Source organism: Lepidochelys olivacea, assembly GCF_965140295.1.
Source record: "Lepidochelys olivacea isolate rLepOli2 genome assembly, chromosome: 8".
Lineage (NCBI taxonomy): Eukaryota > Metazoa > Chordata > Testudines > Cheloniidae > Lepidochelys > Lepidochelys olivacea.
In genome coordinates, this window is record NC_140418.1 from 90397890 (window position 1) to 90421135 (window position 23246).

The 23246-nt window shown below is 43.2% G+C and overlaps 2 protein-coding genes across 2 annotated transcripts in view; one reads left to right on the forward strand and one right to left on the reverse strand.

Moving 5' to 3' along the window:
- Nucleotides 1-23246, reverse strand: part of CACHD1 (cache domain containing 1) — a 182128-nt gene that overhangs the window by 132233 nt on the left and 26649 nt on the right. The window lies entirely within an intron of this gene.
- On the forward strand, nt 13646-15130 carry LOC311524599 (uncharacterized protein). The gene is made up of 2 exons (XM_084635837.1): nt 13646-14063; nt 14651-15130. Exons 1-2 carry the CDS (start codon nt 13658-13660, stop codon nt 15058-15060), a joined length of 816 nt encoding a protein of 271 aa, XP_084491963.1. The 5' UTR covers nt 13646-13657; the 3' UTR covers nt 15061-15130.

Genomic DNA, 23246 nt, shown 5'->3' on the forward strand with positions numbered 1-23246 from the left:
CGATGTCCATACACAGAGTTTCCAGGCCTGTGGATTATTGCATCTATGCCCAGCTCCCTGGACCTGGTACATTACATCTCTGGCACGCAGGACCTGATTTTCAGAAATTTAGCATCTGCAGCTCCCATTGACTTCAGAGGTGGCCATAGGAAGGTACTCAACATCTTTGAAATCCATCCAATTATGCCTGCTTGAAACATTGTATGTTTCATTCTCTTTTAAATTCTGCTTTGCTGAAGTGTCGGGGAAGGGGGTAAAAGAACCCCGGAGGAGGGCTTGAGCAGAACCGAGACCAGCTGAATACCAACTTGGTGGCTCTCAGGTCTGTAGCCAGCAGCAGGGAAATGCCTGACAGATGACAGAGCCAGATGCTATCAAAGACTTCAGTGAAAAAAGTATGCAGGAGCGTTGAGGGAACGACTGGGAGGACTAACAGCACTGGCTGTGCATATTAGCACTGTAACAGTGCAGTGAGATACAGTAGAGGAGAATGTAGCATTTAGCCTCCTTCAGGCCAAGTGAAATTCACAACAGTAGTGTGTACACTTACGAACTCATGAGTAGGGCCCTTCCAAATTCACAGTCCATTTTGGTCAATTTCACAGTCATGAGATTTTAAAAAAAGAAATCATAAATTTCATGATTTCAGATATTTAGATCTGAACCTTTATGGTGTGGTAAGTGTAGGGGTCCTGACAGTAGGGGGACTGCCAGGTTACTGTATGGGGGGGTCATGGTATTGTCACCCTTACTTCTGTGCTGCTGCTGGCAGGGACACTGCCTTCAGATCTGGGTGGCCGGAGAGCGGCAGCTGCTGGCCGGGAGCCCAGCTCTGAAGGCAGCGTCACTGCCAGCAGCAGCGCAGGAGGGAGCACGGCACGGTCTGGTATTGCTACCCCTACTTTTGTGCTGCTACCCCTACTTTTGTGCTGCTGGGCCCTCGGACAGCAGCCGCCGCTCTCCGGCTGCCCACGGCCACCCTGACTCCTGCGCTTCAGCCAGCTCTGAAGGCAGCACAGAAGTAAGGGTGGCCATACCATGTCCATCCTGCAATAACTTTACAAACCCTCTCTTCCATGCCACGACCCTCTTTTGGGTTGGGACCCCAGTTTCAGATACGCTGGTCTCCCCAGTGAAATCTGTATAACATAAGGTAAAAGCACAGAAAAGACCAGATTTCACGGTCCGTGACGCATTTTTCACAGTCCGTGAATTTGGTAGGGCCCTACTCATGAGCCCTGGTGTGCACACAGGGCTTGCAATGACAATATGCTCTAGCTTAGACCAGCCTTATAGTCTGAGATGAGCAGGTGTGGGGCCTCATGGCGAGGGGCGTATTCCATGGTGTTTTAGTGTACACCTGCCCCCGGTCTGCCTGAGGCTTCATGCAGGTGGGAAAGATACTAAAAGAGATACTACTGAGTAGAATCAAATCAGTGCTACTTTTGCAGCATTCATTCATCATCTTCTTATAATAGGAGACACTGGTAGTGTGCCAGACATCTAGGTTGCCTAATACTTCCCATTATCAAAGATTAATGTGACCTTTTTGACAATCTAACACCTCTGGTGTTTGCAGCAAAACCAGAAATCTGGCAGGGAGCAAATTCTCAGGCTAAGGGAGTGTCGTACCCGTCATTTTTTCCCCATAATCATAAATCTGGTATTTCCTAATTTTCAATGGGTAACTTTGCAACCTAAATAATTCTCTTTTAAACCTATTTTTATGCAATTATTTACATTCTGGCAGTTCTTAAAGACCCCACACCTTGTATATATGTATACACACAAAATAGCACATCATGATGCACTGTCACATGAAGATTAGTGCAGAGTTCAAATGCTAAAAAAGTAAAATGAACAAGCATCACTTTAGACATTGCTGAATGGAAGTAGTTTAACATTACAGCACAGAGTAATGAGATGCTAAACACAGCTACTACATTTATATCAGTATATGGAAGACAGAATGTTCAAATACTAAAACCCTGACAGTGTCCTCCTTTTAAAAAGAGGATTTTGATTATTCTGATAATCTATTTGGCTCTTCCTCCCTAACTGGATATGTGAATTCAGAACCATGCCTGCTTAATAGTCCCTTGCTGCAGTACACGTGCTGTAGTTATTGACTGGAGATTCGCTGCACTGTTCCATTTGTCACTGAAGAGAAGAGAAATGGAGTGATGAAAGAGCGGCAGCAATAAACAGCTGCAGGAAAAGGCTCTTTGTTTCCCCATTAAAATGAAGGAAAATGTTTATGTTTAATTCAGGTTTTTTAAAAAATAAAAAGGCACGTTGGAGAACAGAGAAGATTCACATTAAAGCACTCTTTCTAGATGAAAAATGCCTGGGAGAAAGCAAAGGACTAGTAGGAGAGGTAGCCCAGGAGACCTCTTTCCAACAAAATGGTCTGCAGAAGAACACTGTCCTTCAGAGAGTCTTTTATTCCTTCTCAAAATTCCCTGGTTGGGAAACTCGAGGGCTTGTGAATCACCAACACTTGCTCAGACAGTGTATCAATACCTCTTTCATGCAACTGTCTTATTCTCCAGAATCTGTTTTCATTTAAAAAAAAAAAAAAAAAAGTCTGGAACATTTATGTATGCAAAGATACCCATGTTGGGTCATTGCATGAGGCACTACAGAGTTATGCCCCAAAATTCAAACCTACAGAACTGTACAAAAAAATGGCTTAATGCTGCAGCCTGGACTTCTTTCTTGCCTCCACAACTCCCGCCTCCTTTTTCCATCTTTCTTTTCAGTTTTTAATAAAAAGATCTAAACACAACATTAAAACGACTGCAAATTAAAAAAACAGAAAATGCAAAAAAGACTCCCATCACTTTAACTTGCTCAGTTTGCATCTGATTTATGTAGCATAGTCCTGTGGAGCAGCACTAGTTACTCCACAGTGAAGGCTGAAGTGAGCTCCCCATTATAAACAATTTTCAACCCACCTTAAAATTCCCCCAAAAGAAATTAGCCTTCCTTAAATTTTGCAGGTCACATCAATCTAAGAAAGATTTTTTTTTTCTGTAACTTGTAGTAAAAACCAGACAGAGCTTTAAACTAATGGTCTTCTGCTTTTTTGGCTCATGTACCCTGTAAGTGAAGAAGGACTATCTGGTGTTATGCAGTGGCTGCATCTCTTAAACGTTCCTTTCCAGACGTAAACAGTTTTGATTTTGCTTTAATTTGGAGGTAAAAGAATTATTCTCTGGAAATGAGAACAACTCTGCCAATACACATTTTCAACCATTTCCTACATTTCTGGTTTGCTAGTTTATATTTTCAATGCCTAGTTAGACTTACATCGCAAGTTAATGTTGTATTTTCCACTGGTAGATGGTACTACCAATCTGTGCATTTGAGTCCTCCCTGCACAAAGTGAAATGTCCAATAATGTCATTATCTAATAAAAGCATAAAACATCCAAGTAGAAAAAGCACCAGAGTTAGGTGTCTCTGTGCATATGTTAGGAATTATGAGGTGGTGACCTTCACATTAAATTATGAAAAAGAGCGGAATGCTAGCCAAATCCTTCAAAGTTATTCCATAGATGTCCAAATAATATCCAAGAATAGCATCTAAGGAACAGTGATAATTCCAAAAGCTTAAGCAATTTTACAAGCCACTGTATTTGATCAATACGGCAATCACTAGTTGCCTGTGCTAATTCAATATTTCTTCATACATTTGCATCCAATTTCTGCCCATTTCACAACCAAAAGCCATTATTCACATTATAAAAGTGATCTGGAAGGCTGATGTCTTGCAGCAAGCTGCTCCTCTATTCAGCCAAAGCAATAAGGACACAGAGGTTTTCTTCAAAGCATGAAAAATCAGAGCAAAACCTTTACAGTCCTTTTCAAAGTCTGGGCTCCATTTGCATGACAAAGTTGAACAATTACGAGGTCTTGGAATTTTTGTATTTCATTATAGTGGTAATACCAAGAATGAAGCATAGAATAATTTCCAGATGGTATCCTGTTTTGCATTGATTTTTCAGTTCTGCGTTATTCTGAAAGCTTTTGTTTCCAAAGTTCCAACAAATCTGAGTCCATTTTATCAACCCAAAATAAAAATCCACCTCCTTCCTTTACCCTCTTACTCTTCCCCCATTTTACTCCAATATGCGCCACCCCCCAAAAACTTAATGAAAGTTCTGTACAGCAGTGACTAAAAAACTGACAGCAAAAGTCTTAACTATAGTAGAACCTCAGAGTTATGAACCCCAGAGTTATGAACAATTCCATTAGTGTTGCCAACTTTTTAATCACCCCAAACCAAATACCCTTGCCCCCACTTGTCTGTGGCCCTGCCCCCACTCACTCCATCCCCCCCTCCTCCCTCAGTCACTCGCTCTCCCCCACCCTCACTCACTTTCAGTGGGCTGGGACAGGGGGTTGGGGTGTGGGAGGGGGTGAGGGCTCCAGCTGGAGGTAAGGGCTGCAGGGTGGGGCTGGGGATGAGGGGTTTGGGGTGCAGGAAGGGGCTCCTGGCTGGAGCCAAGGGGTTCAGACTGCAGGAGCAGGCTCAGGGCTGGGAGTTGGGGTGTGGGCTGTGAGAGGGTGTTCATAACTCTGTGGTTCTACTATATCACATCTTGGCTTTTTATTTGTAAAGGGAAGCAGTCATCTTGAAATCTAGTCAATTAAAAAAAAAATACCCAATCAAGTAACTTCAGATACTGTACCTGCCCCCGATCCCCTTCTGCCAATATTTGTGGTTTTGCAATTGTTTGTTTATGTTTATTTTTTTCCTATTTTTAAAATGCTTCTCTCTTCTTTAAAAAGAAAAGGAGTATTTGTGGCACCTTAGAGACTAACCAATTTATTTGAGCATGAGCTTTCGTGAGCTACAGCTCACTTCATCGGATGCATACCGTTTCCACGAAAGCTCATGCTCAAATAAATTGGTTAGTCTCTAAGGTGCCACAAGTACTCCTTTTCTTTTTGCGAATATAGACTAACACGGCTGTTACTCTGAAACTTCTCTCTTCTTTGTTGCTGGGTGAAACTGTCTATGTAAATGGCACTATCAAATATACAAAGTAAACAAACAAAAAAGAGGTTTTCCTCTCTAATTTCTAAATTACACTACTCTTGGGTTTTATTGGTAACAACAGTAGGTAAAATACAATTCAGACAGAAGTGTGATTTTTAAGGGGTCAATGTCCTTTAAAGTTTACAATTTACAAAGCAAATTTCACTTAGAAAGGTCAGCATTTCTTAGTCTGAACACTTAAATGGGACAGGAAGATCTGTGGAAACCAAAAATTGCAAGATTAAACTGATAAGGAAAAAATCATAATAAAAGAGGGATTACAGATTAACAGAAAATACATATTGAGTATCTATTAGCTCTCTAATAAGACAGGAATGTACCTACTAAGCCCATATAAACTAGGCTTCTGCATCTGACAATCATTCAAATAGAAGCTTCCAACTGCTATACCATGGTCTTTTCCTGCAGGGTCCTCTGCAGCATGAAAGTCCCCACCTATGTAAAAGCAGTGACATACCAAAGATGAGACAAATATTAACCTGAACTGAGCTCCAAGTCCTACTTCAGTTCTTTCAACATTCTCATTTACATCAATACAGACTATGTGGATTTACCCAAAATGGTACCAAATCTGAGGACTTAGTTATTAGAAACAGTAAATTCTACAACAATCATTCCTTATTTATCTGAACATAGCAGTCAAGAAAATTCCAGATTTTTTCTTTCATGCATTATTGTGTCTCCCTCTGTCTATATGTAGACAGAGAGAATAATATATAAATATATATGGACATAGAAACTTTTGTGCATTTATGGTGTTTATACCTATCTAATGGAGGAGTCAATAACAAATCTGCAGTTAAGGTTGCCTTGAAGTTTCCACTTAGAGCAGCACTGAAATCCCCTCGTTCAACACTTTAATGACTGAATTTAGTCTCCAAGTTTGGCACAATAACTTTCCATAAGACAAGTTTTCTTTGTGATTTTAAAAGAATATGTACTAGCTTTTGAAGAGAAAACATTTTAAAATGCTCCCTGCTTAAAAAATAAATCCCTGTTCCTTTGGGTTCCTCAAGCTGAATAGCACCCCCACACACACACATGCAAGCGTGCGCACACACAAGACAACATCTCAGACACAAGCCACTTTAAAAAATTGCAGTTATTCCTTTTTCAAACTAACAGTGCTGAACTACACAAAGGTTAGTCAACAAAAATGTTTAGATCCCTCAGCCACTCCTGTTCTCCTGTGCTGTCAGCCTGCCTCCACAGCTGTGTCTGCACATATCCCGAGTGAGCCAGGCTAGGCACCAAAGAAGCTGATGTTGGTAGGATGACCAGACAGCAAATGTGAAAAATCAGGACAGGGGTGGGGGGTAATAGGTGCCTATATAAACCCCAAATATCGGGACTGTCCTTATAAAATCAGGACATCTGGTCACCCTAGATGTTGGAGATGGAGCAGGCTCTGACGGTGATCAGCAAAGTTAATGGGGATGTGCAGGAGACTGAGATGGCAGATGAGACCTGAGGGAAGAGCGTTTGAAAGGCTTCCCCAGGGCTGCATCAGCTCCTTGGTTCACCAAGTGGGGAACCCTTCATACAACTCAACTCCCTCAAAATTCTTCCTTTTCCCCCCACCTCATCAACCCATCCCCATTCCTTGCCTCTGTTTTCCTGGCACACCACATAGCCGGAGGGGGTCATGATCATCTGAGAGGAGAGTGGCTAGATGTGCAAGCAGGGTTGTTGATGGTGTCATGCAGATCAATTGGAGCTTGGAGGGAGAGAGGCAAGGAGAACTCTGCTCTGGTAAACCCATCATGGTACATTGCAGCACAGCTCCTCTTTCCCCATAGCTCAATCCCCATCTCTCCCTCATCCCCATCCGGCAGAACATGAATTTGTCTGTATCCCCTCCCCCATTCACACCACTCATAGCTAGGGTGACCAGATGTCCCGTTTTGAGGGACTTTTTCTTATATAGGCATCTATTACACCCCACCCCCCGTCCCGTTTTTTTCACAGTTGCTATCTAGTAACCCTACTCATAGTTCCCTTTAACCACACGACCCTTAATCCCCCAACACCAAACACCGCTCTTCTCTCAGATCCCCCAACCCAAGCTTCCTTAGATATCAAGATCAGGACACTTCCCCTTTTTCCTAGAAAAAAATTACACTAAAATAAACGCTCTATGACCAAATCTGCAGGCAAGTTGCAACTGAAAGTTTAGAAGAGGCTCTCCGTTATCTTTCTCTTCCCTTGAGGTGCGGGACTTAACCAAAATATTTTAGATGTACTCTGGCACTTATTTAAAAATAACATTTTCCTAGAAAGAAATGTTCTATATTAATATAATGTCAAGTAACTGCATCCCTGATACGCATTGAAAAGCTATACAATGAATGTCCTGTGGAATTTCCAACCTAACATCTATGTCAAGAATTACCTTGTGCCCACTGACAAGCTATCTAAAAATAAATGCCCCATGTCAATATTGAGGTTTTTTACATATTTCTTCATATTTAAATGCTTAACAACCAACCCTTCTAATACAAACTTACACTTCATGAACACAAATGTATTTGTAAATCTACATTTTGTCGTTGCTCGTCAGATTTAAAGACAAGATCTGTTTGGAATGGAGTACTGGAAAGAAGTGTCCATCTTGTTGCCATACATACGTCAGCTTCAGGTTACAGTATATAGTATCCCTGTCCTGCTCAAAGTTTTCCCTTGCAGTTTAATCACAATGACCCCCGAGGTATTCCATCAATTACAGAACAGATGGACACCTTTACAACAGATTTGCTCACTTCAGAAGAAATCAGTATAAACCCTGCAGTGAAGAATTAATCATGGTCTTCATACAGCGGTCATGCTTTAAAACTTGCCAGTTTCCTTAGATAATTACATACCTTTACATCAGCACTTGAAGTATTCTAGCTACTCCCTAGAGAAACAGAAGAGAGTAATACTACACATATTGAGGTAATTGTATCCATTCGCCTAAACCAAAACTGGAAAGTTGTTTTTAATGAGGTTGATCAACGGTTGTGCCAACTACCAAAGCTAGTCATCCAAGTATTTTCTAGGCCAGATTCTCATATCCCCTTGACTGCTTTATATAGCAATAGCAGTGTTAAACGGCCTTAAAGTGAGAGTAATTTATGTTTGCATCCACCTTAAGGCTCCTTTACATAGTGGTGCAAAATGGCCTTCATGTAAATTAGAATTAGGCCCCTAGTCTCTCAAGGTGTGTCTACACTGGAGCTTGAGGTGTAATTTCCAGCTCAGGCAAACATACATGCGCTAGCTCTGATAGAGCTAGCATGCTAAACATAGCATGTGCTGTGGCAGCTAACTGCCTGAGTACGTACGCAGGGTTTCAGATGTGATCGTACTTGAGTAGCTATGTCTGTGCCATGGCAGCTACTCTGCTATTTTTAGTTGGCTAGCTCGATCAGAGCTAGCACCGGTACATCTAGCCAAGCTGTACATTACATCTCCCGCTTCAGTGTAGACACACCCTGAAGCTTATCCCTCAAACCAGCCTAAATGCCATCTTGTTCTTGGTCTCTTACTCCTTTTACAACTTCCTGAACTGCTACATTTAAAGGGAAAGGGGGACTCGTTTATTTTATTTATGTGATATTGTTCTGCCTGCACTGACAATGAGCAAAAAAAGGAGCGAAAACCTTCCATAATTCTCCCATGCTAAGCGTAATGCAGAAAAACTCCTTGTATGCACAAGGATGCCTGAATCAGTTTGCCCTGAGAGCTCAGCCATCAGTTCCATTATGAAATAGATTTTAAAAATTCTTACAAAATCTCCTCCTATTGTATTTTTCAGCCTTCCCAGGCATTCTTTAGCTTTCTGCTTTTTCATATTCAAATTCCTCACAAGGAGTCCCAGATTCATTATTATATTTTAGTCTCTGAGGATAGAACAGTTTTCTGGGCAAGATTTTGACGATATACTCTCAGATAATGCATAAGCCTCAGCCTGTCATTCTGAAACTGTCAAAATTTAAATTAAAAAAATACAGGATTTCCCATGTAACCTTTTGCTGACCCCTGGGGAAAAACACTATGAGTTTTTTCTAATATATGAATGAATTTCTTCACTTGTAAAATTCTGACCACAAAATGAAAGCAACTTTTCTTTTCTTTTTTTACACACAAGGTTTTCTACTCACTGAAACTCAAATGTCACACAATCAAACCAGTTTGTCTACGATGGACAAGCTGACCCAAGAATCCACTTATGCGTTGGAACACAACCCTGGGATTTACTATTTCCAGCCACTGGGTTACTAACTAGCAGACATGACATACTGGATTCCTCATTACTTACCAGTGAGTGACCTTTACTGGATGATTAAGGGCACACGCTCTAGAATCCATGACTTAATCATCACTTAAGCTATATCATGTCTTTAGTCAAAGGTTGTAGATCATATTAGCATCACCAGTGGAAAGACCAGTTTTCTGACTTAGGCACTGAAGGTAGGACACTGACTTCTGTTTGTGCACTAAAATAAGTCTTTTAGGTGCCCAAGTGCTGATCTGAGAGCCCAAATACAAAATTGGCTTTCCTAATCTAGAAGTCCATATTTGAAAATTGGTGTCACAGAAGGTATTACAAAGTTGCAGAACAGAAGAGAACTAAAATTCAAGACCATTGAATGACAAACATGAAAACTGGTTCACCTCATCACCACGTGCAATGCACATGCATACCCGAGGGCAGAGTCCGCATGAGAGTCTGTTTGTGATCTTATGATTAATACGTGAATCTGAGACTTAGGTCTTTTCCTTGAGAACACTGGGGAAACATTTGTTTGTGCATACAGCACGTGAGTGAGCACATTAGAAATTTTTCCAAGATAAAGTTAACTCCTGTCCTGCTGGTCTTTTTCTTTACCTCAATATCCCATTAGTAGGGCCCTACCAAAGTCACAGTCCATTTTGGTCAATTTCATGGTCATAGGATTTTCAAATTTGTAAATTTCATTATTTCAGATATTTAAATCTGAAATTTCCCGGTGTTGTAACTGTAGGTGTCCTGACCCAAAATGGGGTTGCGGGGGGGTCACAAGGTTACTGTATGGGGGGGGGTCATGCTATTGCCAACCTTACTTCTGCGCTGCTGCTGGCGGCGGTGCTGCCTTCAGAGCTGGGCTGGTAGAGAGCAGCGGCTGCTGGCCGGGAGCCCAGCTCTGAAGGCAGCACCGCCGCCAGCAGCAGCGCAGAAGTAAGGGTGGCACGGTATGGTATGGACTTACTTCTGCGCTGCTGCCAGTGGGGCTAACGCTCTCTGGCCACCCAGCACCGAAGACACTGCAGAAGCAAGCATGGCAATACCGTGACCCCCCCTGCAATAACCTTCCGACCCTCACCCCAACAACTCCCTTTTGGATCAGGACCTCCAGTTTGAGAGATGCTGGTCTCCCCTGTGAAATCTGTATAGTACAGGGTAAAAGTATACAAAAGGCCAGATTTCACGGTCGAGACCAGATTTCATGGTCCATGTCACGTTTTTCACGGCCATGAATTTGGTAGGGCCCTACCCATTACCAAGGAGCAAAGCCAGTGCGTGTGTGTTCAAACTAGACCTATCTACCGTCAAATGTTCAGCAGCTGCTAGGGGTTGAATTCCTTGTTCACTTATGTAAGAGAATGCTAAAGGTTTCACGAACAAAGTGTTTCTGGCTCTCTGAATTTTCAATCAAATTAGAGCTCTCTGAACTCTTCATTTCATTCCTCACTTCACTCTCTTGCCTCCATGCAACATGCATAACTAATGATCCCCCTTTAGCACCACACCTTTCTACTGTCTATATTTTTCTATGTGGCCCCTATATTTGAAGTCTCCTTCCTCACCCTCTCTCTCATGCTTCCACCCCATCTTCCAAAAATCAACTAGCCAAAAACACACAAACCCACTTCTTCTACAATGGGTATAATTACAACCTTTCATCTCAGAGTAACCATTTAGACAAGTGCATAACTGATAAGTAACTAACCCAGTCCTAGTAATGCCCCCCATACTTGCGGATAGACCTTGTTTTCACTTTGTGCTGGACTGTGCAAACTGCACACAACTTATCCTAAAGGGCAGCATGGAGCTGAACTGCCCAAAAACAGCATGCATCAGGAAGCATTCTGCTTTACTGAAACAGGTGGTGTCCCATCCCTGTACCCCAAGAGCTTAAAATGCCCTCATAGCCAACCCTGATCCACCTCCTCCTAGTCCACCCAGCAGCATTTGAGCCACCAGATGCACCGGGGGGAATATGGAGAGTGCAGGGGCACTATTCTGCTCCTCCCTTATGCAGGCTGCATGGGTGGGGGGGGGGGGAAGGTTCCTGATGCCCTCCCTCCCACTCCCTACCCACAAGAGGGCCAGGCAGAATCTGACCTATATAGCGTCAGCGCTGAGGTAAGATAATAGAGTAACATTTTCAAAAGTGCCTAAATTCTATTTTTACGTGATTTGGGCTTCTGGAAGCATTACTCCCATCGACTTTCACTGAAATTTAGACACCTAAGTGCCCAAGTCAGTTTTTCAAAGTCTCCTTTGAAAAATGGGACTTAGGAGCCTAATTCACCTTTAGGCACTTTTCTAAATTTAACCTATGTTATTGGTCACTAAAGCATCTCATACTCTTATGGCAGTATAGAAATCCTATCAGAGGTGAATATATTTTCTACAATAGTGTGCATCTAGACTAAAAGTAACCCACACACTAAGCCAGAGTCTATGCCCCACTGCACACACTAGATAGAAGGCAAGTATACAGTCTGCTACTGTTTGATTCCACATACTGACTGGAATACAAATCATCCATACTAGAGGAACTTCTAAGACCCTAAAAGTATGAAATGGGAGGTCAGTTATTATTCATAAGACTGACTGAGATTAGTTCTTGCTAACTAAAGGTAATATGGGGAGCAAAGGAAAAGGAAGGTTCACCAAGCAAATAGAAACTACAAAGTAATTCTCATGTATCTTCACTTTGAAATAAGTATCCTTAGATAATGTCATCTTTGTGTAATATACCACATGCTGCATTCATAGGTGGAATATACAAGTATTTTCTTATTATGAAAGTTATGGAAACAGCTACCTGCTCCTCAAAATTATTGCAGATATTCAACAAAACAAAAACTGAGAAAATATATATACATCTAGCAGCTCCATCACTGGATGACTTTGGAAGGGGTTGCGGGGAAAACCCAGGACTACTGTATCAGAAAATATTTTAGAACATACAGACCAGCCACTCTTCCGTGAACACAGAGATATCAGCATGTTAGTTTAATTTCTGTACATCACCTCAGACCACCTGCATTCCCACAGTGTCAGATTTCAGGCCTTTCTTCATACATTAATTTTACATTATCCTCTCTTGCAGGCAGCCAGGGAGCTAACAAGCAGTCCCTGAGGCTCAATCTGAAAGTGAAAACTGGCACATACTCAGCCAATGCAATTACAGCTGTTGCCTAATAAAAGTCTTCATATGAGGAAGCTGTGTAGCCACCCAAAATATTAACAGCCAACCTGGTTTTAGATTTATTTTTTAAGCCAGCCACTTTAGAAAGTTAACTGCTTCCTTACAACTTCAAAGGATGCAAGCTCATTTGAACTTTTTAGTTCTATGGCTTAATCAAAAAAGTCAAAGTCCAATTAGCCGGAATGAAGTTGCATCTGATTCTGTAAGGTACATCTACTAGCCAGCGTGCCACTGGTGTCCTGTATGTGGGGAGTGGGGAGCAGCTGGGGATTCAGGAAACTTGAAATGTCTTCTTCAAAGATTGGCAAACATTTGGATTAGATGGCTTCCACTTACAAGATACCAACCTCTTGGGTTCAAAACTGACCAGGCTTGTTAAGTGTTAACTAAGGTGAAATTGGAAAAAGGAAACCTTTTGCTTTACTCACTCTGGCACATGCTAACAGAGATGGATACAATCTGTATAGAAAGAGAAGATGATACGCAGGGATAGTATTTCCAAGGCCAGTAGGCTACAACACAACAGTGAAGAGTGTGGTGGAGACATTATTTAGGAGGTAATGATACAAGGAATGCTACAGACCTCATGACTGTGCCCTGGTCTACACTAGGACTTTAGGTCGAATTTAGCAACGTTAAATCGATTTAAACCTGCACCCGTCCACACAGTGAAGCCCTTTATTTCGACTTAAAGGGCTCTTAAAATCGATTTCCTTACTCCACCCCTGACAAGTGGATTAGCGCTTAAATCGACGTTCCCAGCTCGAATTTGGGGTACTGTGGACACAATTCGATGGTATTGGCCTCCGGGAGCTATCCCAGAGTGCTCCATTCTGACCGCTCTGGACAGCACTCTCAACTCAGATGCACTGGCCAGGTAGACAGGAAAAGAACCGCGAACTTTTGAATCTCATTTCCTGTTTGGCCAGCGTGGCAAGCTGCAGGTGACCATGCAGAGCTCATCAGCACAGGTGACCATGATGGAGTCCCAGAATCGCAAAAGAGCTCCAGCATGGACCGAACGGGAGGTACGGGATCTGATCGCTGTTTGGGGAGAGGAATCCGTGCTATCAGAACTCCGTTCCAGTTTTCAAAATGCCAAAACCTTTGTGAAAATCTCCCAGGGCATGAAGGACAGAGGCCATAACAGGGACCCGAAGCAGTGCCGCGTGAAACTGAAGGAGCTGAGGCAAGCCTACCAGAAAACCAGAGAGGCGAACAGCCGCTCTGGGTCAGAGCCCCAAACATGCCGCTTCTATGATAAGCTGCATGCCATTTTAGGGGGTTCAGCCACCACTACCCCAGCCGTGTTGTTTGACTCCTTCAATGGAGATGGAGGCAATACGGAAGCAGGTTTTGGGGACGAAGAAGATGAGGAGGAGGAGGAGGTTGTAGATAGCTCACAGCAAGCAAGTGGAGAAACCGGTTTTCCCGACAGCCAGGAACTGTTTCTCACCCTAGACCTGGAGCCAGTACCCTCTGAACCCACCCAAGGCTGCCTCCTGGACCCAGCAGGCGGAGAAGGGACCTCTGGTGAGTGTACCTTTTAAAATGCTATACATGGTTTAAAAGCAAGCATGTGAAAGGATTACTTTGCCCTGGCATTTGCGGTTCTCCTAGATGTAGTCCTAAAGCCTTTGCAAAAGGTTTCTGGGGAGGGCAGCCTTATTTCGTCCTTCATGGTAGGACACTTTATCACTCCAGGCCAGTAACACATACTCGGGAATCACTGTAGAACAAAGCATTGCAGTGTATGTTTGCTGGCATTCAACCAAAATCCGTTCTTTCTCTCTCTGTGTTATCCTCAGGAGAGTGAGATATAATTCATGGTCACCTGGTTGAAATAGGGTGCTTTTCTTCAGGGACACTCAGTATAGCCCATTCCTGCTGGGCTGTTTGCCTGTGGCTGAACAGAAATGTTCCCCGCTGTTAGCCACAGGGAGGGGGGAAGGTTGAGGGGGTAGTCACGCGGTGGGAGGAGGCAAAATGCGACCTTGTAACGAAAGCACATGTGCTATGTATGTAATGTTAACAGCAAGGTTTACCCTGAAAGAGTGTAGCCACTGTTTTATAAAATGTGTCTTTTTAAATACCGCTGTCCCTTTTTTTTTCTCCACCAGCTGCATGTGTTTCAATGATCACAGGATCTTCTCCTTCCCAGAGGCTAGTGAAGCTTAGAAAGAAAAAAATACGCACTCGCGATGAAATGTTCTCCGAGCTCATGCTGTCCTCCCACACTGACAGAGCACAGACGAATGCGTGGAGGCAAATAATGTCAGAGTGCAGGAAAGCACAAAATGACCGGGAGGAGAGGTGGAGGGCTGAAGAGAGTAAGTGGCGGGCTGAAGACAGGGCTGAAGCTCAAATGTGGCAGCAGCGTGATGAGAGGAGGCAGGATTCAATGCTGAGGCTGCTGCAGGACCAAACCAGAATGCTCCAGTGTATGGTTGAGCTGCAGCAAGGCAGCTGGAGCACAGACTGCCACTGCTGCCCCTCTGTAACCAACCGCCCTCCTCCCCAAGTTCCATAGCCTCCACACCCAGACGCCCAAGAACGCGGTGGGGGGGCCTCCGGCCAACCAGCCACTCCACAACAGAGGATTGCCCAAAAAAAAGAAGGCTGTCATTCAATAAATTTTAAAGTTGTAAACTTTTAAAGTGCTGTGCTTAAAGTGCTGTGTGGCATTTTCCTTCCCTCCTCCACCACCCCTCCTGGGATACCTTGGTAGTCATCTCCCTATTTGTGTGATGAATGAATAACGAATGCATGACTGTGAAGCAGCAATGACTTTATTGCCTCTGCAAGCGGTGATTAAAGGGAGGAGGGGAGGGTGGTTAGCTTACAGGGAACTAGAGTGAACCAAGGGGCGGGGGGTTTCATCAAGGAGAAACAAACAGAACTTTCACACTGTAGCCTGGCCAGTCATGAAACTGGTTTTCAAAGCTTCTCTGATGCGTACCGCGCCCTCCTGAGCTCTTCTAACCGCCCTGGTGTCTGGCTGCGTGTAACCAGCAGCCAGGCGATTTGCCTCAACCTCCCACCCCGCCATAAATGTCTCCCCCTTACTCTCACAGATATTGTGGAGCACACAGCAAGCAGTAATAACAGTGGGAATATTGGTTTCGCTGAGGTCTAAGCGAGTCAGTAAACTGCGCCAGCGCGCCTTTAAACGTCCAAATGCACATTCTACCACCATTCTGCACTTGCTCAGCCTGTAGTTGAACAGCTCCTGACCACTGTTCAGGCTGCCTGTGTACGGCTTCATGAGCCATGGCATTAAGGGGTAGGCTGGGTCCCCAAGGATACATATAGGCATTTCAACATCCCCAACAGTTATTTTCTGGTCTGGGAAGAAAGTCCCTTCCTGCAGCTTTTGAAACAGACCAGAGTTCCTGAAGATGCGAGCATCATGCACCTTTCCCGGCCATCCCACGTTGATGTTGGTGAAACGTCCCTTGTGATCCACCAGAGCTTGCAGCACTATCGAAAAGTACCCCTTGCGGTTTATGTACTCGGCGGCTTGGTGCTCCGGTGCCAAGATAGGGATATGGGTTCCGTCTATAGCCCCACCACAGTTAGGGAATCCCATTGTAGCAAAGCCATCCACTATGACCTGCACATTTCCCAGGGTCACTACCCTTGATATCAGCAGATCTTTGATTGCGTGAGCTACTTGCATCACAGCAGCCCCCACAGTAGATTTGCCCACTCCAAATTGATTCCCAACTGACCGGTAGCTGTCTGGCGTTGCAAGCTTCCACAGGGCTATCGCCACTCGCTTCTCAACTGTGAGGGCTGCTCTCATCCTGGTATTCATGCGCTTCAGGGCAGGGGAAAGCAAGTCACAAAGTTCCATGAAAGTGCCCTTACGCATGCGAAAGTTTCGCAGCCACTGGGAATCGTCCCAGACCTGCAACACTATGCGGTCCCACCAGTCTGTGCTTGTTTCCCGAGCCCAGAATCGGCGTTCCACAGCATGAACCTGCCCCATTAGCACCATGATGCATGCATTGGCAGGGCCCATGCTTTCAGAGAAATCTGTGTCCATGTCCTGATCACTCACGGGACCGCGCTGACGTCGCCTCCTCGCCCGGTATCGCGTTGCCATGTTCTGGTGCTGCATATACTGCTGGATAATGCGTGTGGTGGTTGATGTGCTCCTAATTGCCAAAATGAGCTCAGCGGCCTCCATGCTTGCCTTGGTATGGCATCCGCACAGAAAAAAGGCGCGGAACGATTGTCTGCCGTTGCTCTGACGGAGGGAGGGGCGACTGACGAAACGGCTTACAGGGTTGGCTTCAGGGAGCTAAAATCAACAAAGGGTGTGCCTGTACATCAAGGAGTATTTCAGGCAGGACTGCACGGAGGGTTCCAATAAGAAATGGTGCACCAAAGTTATCGTTGTTATTGGAACAAGGAGGTTAGCCTGGCCTCTGATTGATACATGGCTAGATTAACCTCGCTGCGCCTTCTCTGTGACTGACTGCAGTGTGATCTAGACAGGGGAGGAGGAAAATGAGTACAAAACAAATCTGGTCTATTTCTTGTTCTGACCCACTCCATCTATCCTTTACATCTTTGGCTGGCAGCAGACAAAAAAGGCGCGAAATGATTGTCTGCCCTTGCTTTCACGGGGGGAGGGAGGGTGGGAACGGGGTCCTGACGATATGTACCCAGAACCACCCGCGACAATGTTTTAGCCCCATCAGGCATTGGGATATCAACCCAGAATTCCAATGGGCAGCGGAGACTGCGGGAACTGTGGGATAGCTACCCACAGTGCAACGCTCCGGAAGTCGACGCTTGCCTCGGTACTGTGGAAGCGCTCCGCCGAGTTAATGCACTTAATGCACTTAGAGCATTTTCTGTGGGGACACACACACTCGAATATATAAAACCGATTTCAAAAAAACCGACTTCTATAAATTCGACCTAATTTCGTAGTGTAGACATACCCTGTGAAAGGTTCCTGCAACAACTCTCAAGCTACTCAAAAACCACAGGATGCTCATGGGAGAAGGAGGGAACTTTATCCAGAGAAGTTAGATAAAAATATAAAATTCTCTTGCTGGAAAGTTGCAGCTTAGAACTAGTTTCAGAGTAACAGCCGTGTTAGTCTGTATTCGCAAAAAGAAAAGGAGTACTTGTGGCACCTTAGAGACCAACCAATTTATTTGAGCATAAGCTTTCGTGAGCTACAGCTCACTTCCTCAGATGCATATCATGGAAACTGCAGCAGGCTTTATATATACACAGAGAATATGAAACAATACCTACTCCCACCCCACTGTCCTGCTGGTAATAGCTTATCTAAAGTGATCATCAGGTGGGCCATTTCCAGCACAAATCCAGGTTTTCTCACCCTCTCACCCTCCACCCTCACCCTCCTGCAGGAGAGTGAATTTGTGTGGGGGGCGTGGAGGGTGAGAAAACCTGGATTTGTGCTGGAAATGGCCCACCTGATGATCACTTTAGATAAGCTATTACCAGCAGGACAGTGGGGTGGGAGTAGGTATTGTTTCATATTCTCTGTGTATATATAAAGCCTGCTGCAGTTTCCATGATATGCATCTGAGGAAGTGAGCTGTAGCTCACGAAAGCTTATGCTCAAATAAATTGGTTGGTCTCTAAGGTGCCACAAGTCCTCCTTTTCTTTTAGCTTAGAACTAGAATTTCTTAGAATTTAGAACGCTAACACACAAGAACCCCAAAACAGACAAACACAAATCAGGCTGCTCCCTAAAACTCTGAGAGGCACAACTCACTCCTCCTTATTCTAGGCTGGCTCTCTGCAGACTGACTGCCTGAGACCCAGATTGTACACTTCCCTGAAGTGCTCCTTAGGCAACAAGCAGGACCAGGAGACTCTTTACACTTAAAATGATAGCTGGAGCACAAGTTACATACACCATGTGGCAGCACATGTCTCAGCCCAGTAATCATCAGGCCAGCCCACATGCTTCATTTTTGACTAGGAAAATGTTCTTCGTTGTGGGCTTTTAGCTTAACAGCTGCATGCTGCCGTATGCAGTTATGAAATTACTCTCAATTATGGTGACTAGAGCGGAGAGAACAACTGATATTTTGGTTTCTGCAGGATTGCCAACTTCAAGAGATCAAAAATCATGAGTCAACCCCCAAAAGTCCTGAGATTTGTAAAAAAAAGATTATATTGTATTTTCTAGGTCAGTCTCTTGATGTTTAAACTCCCCCTGCCCACCCGCAGGGTGTGTGCATGTGACCACTTAGTGTTGCCCCCTCTCCCACACGTACTGGATAAGGGGATTTTGGCCCCTGCTGCAGGAGCTCTCACCCCCACATCTGCCCACCTCCGGCCCAGCAATTAATTCTGTCCTCCAGGCCCCCAGCAGTTGTGTCCTCACCCAACCCCGCCCCCCAACTCAGTCCCCCAGCTCCATCATCACAACCCCATCAGTTCAGCCCCCCTACCTCTACCGCCCTCAATTCACCCTCCCAGTACTCACCCCATCTGCTCAGAACCCACCATGAATACAGCTCCCCTGTCCCCCCCATCAGCCTCCACCTTCCTCATTTCAGCCCCCCTGGAGTCCCAGGCCATAGTTCAGCCTTCTCAGCCTCACCTCTGCTCCTCTTATTGTTCATCACCTTCCCCTGGCTGCAGTGGGGTCCCCCTCCCACTTCCCAGGCTGACAGCAGGAGCCCCACCACCTACGGCTGAAAAAAACAATCCTGAGATTTGAGAGTTCTATCACCAGATCACGAATGAGGCTTAATTTTACTTAGAAATTGCATCTCTCATGATAAATGTGTGAGAGCTGGCATGTCTGTTGCTGGTAATTCCAGAAAAAAACCAAAACCAAACCGAATTAGGTTCTATCCAAACTGAAACCAAAAGTCCTGAAAAATTTTGACAAACTGTAAAACTCAACAAATTTCACTTTAGGGGTGAATGACTATTTATACACAGTGGAACAGCTTCAACAGGAGAGACTGCAAGAGCTCCATATAAGAATATCTTATAGCCCAGTGGAGACGCAAGTTCAAATCCCTGCTCTACAGTAGGCAGAGAAGGAATAGAACCTGCGTGGTCTCCCACATGTGAGTGCCGTAACAACTGGGCTAAAGGTTATAAATCAGACACCACTACAGGGACAACTTTCTCCTGCTGAATGGCTCTTAAGTCCTGAAAAACATTTTTTCAGCTGACACTATTCAGCAAATTCACGTCCAATTCACGTCCAATTCACAAATAGGTGTGGGTCGACCAAAATTGCATTTTTGGCGAATAAACTCTTCATGCAAAACATTTCACAAGGTTCTAAAGATGACAGACTACTGAAAGGCTACTTGGGCCACATACGAATATATAACCACATGGCTATTCATGTTAGTTTGAGCCATTTTAGCTTTTATTTGCCTTTAGTGTATATACAGGTCAACAGCTGATCAACCTCCTGAATTCTCTAAAGTTGTGTGTGTGGCTTTATGAAATCACAGTAAAGAAAACAGCAAAAATTTACATGATTAAAATCAAACAGTTGAATCAGTGACATCAGTTAATTGTATACCAAACAGGGTGATTATAAATAGAGCAAGTATATGCAATAAACAAACCATAAATTAGTGAGACAGACAAACTCAATATATCTTTGTCTACATTCTTTCTTCCCACCCCTCCCCACATAAAGTTTCTCCACTACTACCACCTCCAATGCATCTCCACCAGCCGATGATGTTGTCTAACCTTGCTAAAATAAAGGTCAGAACATGTTGGTTAAAATGCCAACAGTCAGTCTGCACTAACGATCTCACCATTACTACAAACTGGAGCACTTGCAGTTGTAACAGTGGAAAATTTTGAGAAAATCTATAGTTGATTTTACAGCCAGTGGCATGAAGGACGAACTGAAGGCTGTGTTACAATTAAATGTGCTAAAGGGTGTCCAAGGTAACAAAACTTCAATAGCTATTATTTTCATTTTTCTTCCCCCCAAGTTTCCTGAATGGAGTGGGGAGATTTAAAAATATCTTTATCTTTAAAAATCAGGGAACAAAAATCAGAGATCAAGTCTTGACTCAAATTAGTTATGAGAGTGAATTGGAGAAAGGGAAAGGAGATGGTCAGGGAATGGTACCACCATTTGAATTAGCAAAACATGCTGCAAATAATCTCCACATGGAGATTCACTCAGTGGATCGGTTTTATCCAGAATACTAATTCTGATTCCTGACTAGACACTAGCTGGCAACAGGCTGCCTCATATAAAATCAATTCAACAAGAATATGTTTTAACCATAGAATAGAGATTGCTCACAAGTCTGTAGCTACAGGTCAACCCTCGTCCACAGCTGGAACCACCAATCTCTCTCGACTGGAAGAACAAAATTCAAAACTGAAGAAAATTAAGAGATCACTGTGACTATGTTAGGCAGAACATTAGAAAAACTTACATCTCATATTAACCTAGAGCTATTCAGGCATACAATTTTTCGAAAAGTAAATTTCACACCAGACCATTGGGAGCAAGATTCCATATGGTCTCGTTATTACATTCATTTCCTAAAACCATTGGGAGGCATTATTTAGCTCTGGTGCAAACAGCTACCCGTCATAAAACAGGTGCTTCTCAAAGTGTGAACTCCTTCAGTGTTAGAAGATTCTTTCAGAAATATTCAGCTTCCAAACTCATGCTTAAAATATTTTAAACTGCAGCCACTCTTGATATTAGGAGAACAAAAAAAACTGGATTCGGAACATCTCCCCTTTGGGTACATTTTGTTTAAAAATGAATGTAATAAGTTTCTCTCCAATTTATGCAGGTTCTTAGTTGAAGATTATTTTCTACGACAGAAAGAAGTTTTAAAATAAAAGGAAATCGATTTCTGAAGAGTGAAGTGATGAACTGTGTGGGATAATGGTTCTAATTTTAATCTAAGATAAATTATATATATTTTGATGCATGGGAGACCTAATTTAGTCCTACTTATTTTACCCTAAGCATCTTATACTGTCAAAGATATCATTCAAAAAAGTTTATTTGTACATACATGAGGTTTTCATAGCCTTTTAGGGTTTTTGAGAGGGTTTCAGTTAATGGGAGGATTTACCGGGCTAGATCCTTAGCTCATGTAAATCAGCACAGGTCCACTGACCTCATGAGAGCTATGCTAATTTACACTAGCTAAGGATTTGGCCCCCACCACTTGTTTTGTTTCTTTGTTTTATTAGCTCTGCCAAGAGGATCAAGAGTGTTGAAATATGACACCACCACTAACTGTGGCCTGTGTTATACCTGAGGTCAGACCAGATGATCAAATGGTCCCTTCCGGTCTTGGCATCCCTGACAGGGTATGTCTCCAAAGTGAAAGTGGAGCCTTATATAGCTGTGGTATATAATTTCCCTGTATGGTTTTCAGTCTGCACAGATGACAAGCAAGACTTACATGGGGAAGAAAAAGGAACCCTGCTAATTTTTTCTGCAACTGATTTACACCACTTCAAACACCTTCCTTTCAGTTAAATAAAAACTAAGTTATCAGGTACTAGGAGTTCCCAAGCTGGTAAAAATAAGGATGACAGAAGGAGTAACGCCTCCTAGAGGGCATCAATATTTTTGGTGCCTATTGTTACTACCTGATGCAATGACGGGCTCACCTTCAAATACTCAATCAGTCCCTGTGACTCGTATCACTGTAAAGTCTGCTCCCCTGTATACAATAAACAATTTAAATTGTCGAAGATCCAGAATTACACTAAATATGGTTTGTTGCCTTACACTGAAGTGATTTACCACAAAAATCCTTTATTATGAATTTTACCTTATTGTAAACAATTATGTTCTGATACTGTCTTTCTGAAGGTTAGTGTCCACTGGTACTGCAGAAGGGTTAAATTTGTATCCAGACCGATCAGAATCCTCATCAGTGAACAGGGTTAATTGATTTTAAATCTACATTTTCATTCAAGGATAACTTTCAATGCCTTTTTGCATTGTTGCCATTTCAATAAATAGAATTACAAGAGAAACTGAGCAATGATCAAGTCTGAAGAAACTCTCACATTTTCAATCTAAGTGAACTAAATTTAAATGAGTTACAGTAACTGAAGAGAAGGCAACTGCTTTCAGCAGTATACTATCTTAACTAGGCACATCAGCCACACATCTTTCTAGACAGAAACATATTCACTGGTTAGAGAAGAGGGAGACTGCAGAAAACAGATCAGCATCTGCTCATTTTCTGAGAACAGAATGACAAAACCAAAAAAACATTTTGTATCAAACAAAAATAATTCTGCAAGGCCAATTTCAAATGTGCACTAGTTATTGAATATCTGGTGCTGTTTAGATTTGGGTTTCAAATATAAATATATAAATTCCATTAAAAAGCAATCTTTGTGCTGCTTTCACTGATTTTAGTTTTTCCCTTGACTATAGGCACTACCAGGTTTCCTTGTCCTTGGAGTGTTTTATCTGGGGATTACACATCTATTCCAAAACACAGCTGTTCCACTTTTTCCTCCTTTATTTTTTCACATTAAAAAAACCTCCCACTATCAGCCATCCAATTAGTTGCTCACTATCAAAAGGCTGCTTTGGCCTTTCATCTTCTTGAGAACTGGATACGAATGACAGGGTGTCATGGAAACTGTAACTCCGGTCATTTCCTGGTTCAGTTTTTAGCCACCAACATATTAATAATACAGTTTTATCAGATGGAAATTAATGAGTACTT

Bases quoted from the DNA above. Each gene is read 5' to 3' on its own strand.
- LOC311524599 (XM_084635837.1), top strand. From the start codon at position 13,658: ATGAAGGACAGAGGCCATAACAGGGACCCGAAGCAGTGCCGCGTGAAA. The intron at 14,064-14,650 runs GTGAGTGTACCT...TTTCTCCACCAG, and splicing joins AGGCGGAGAAGGGACCTCTG to CTGCATGTGTTTCAATGATC.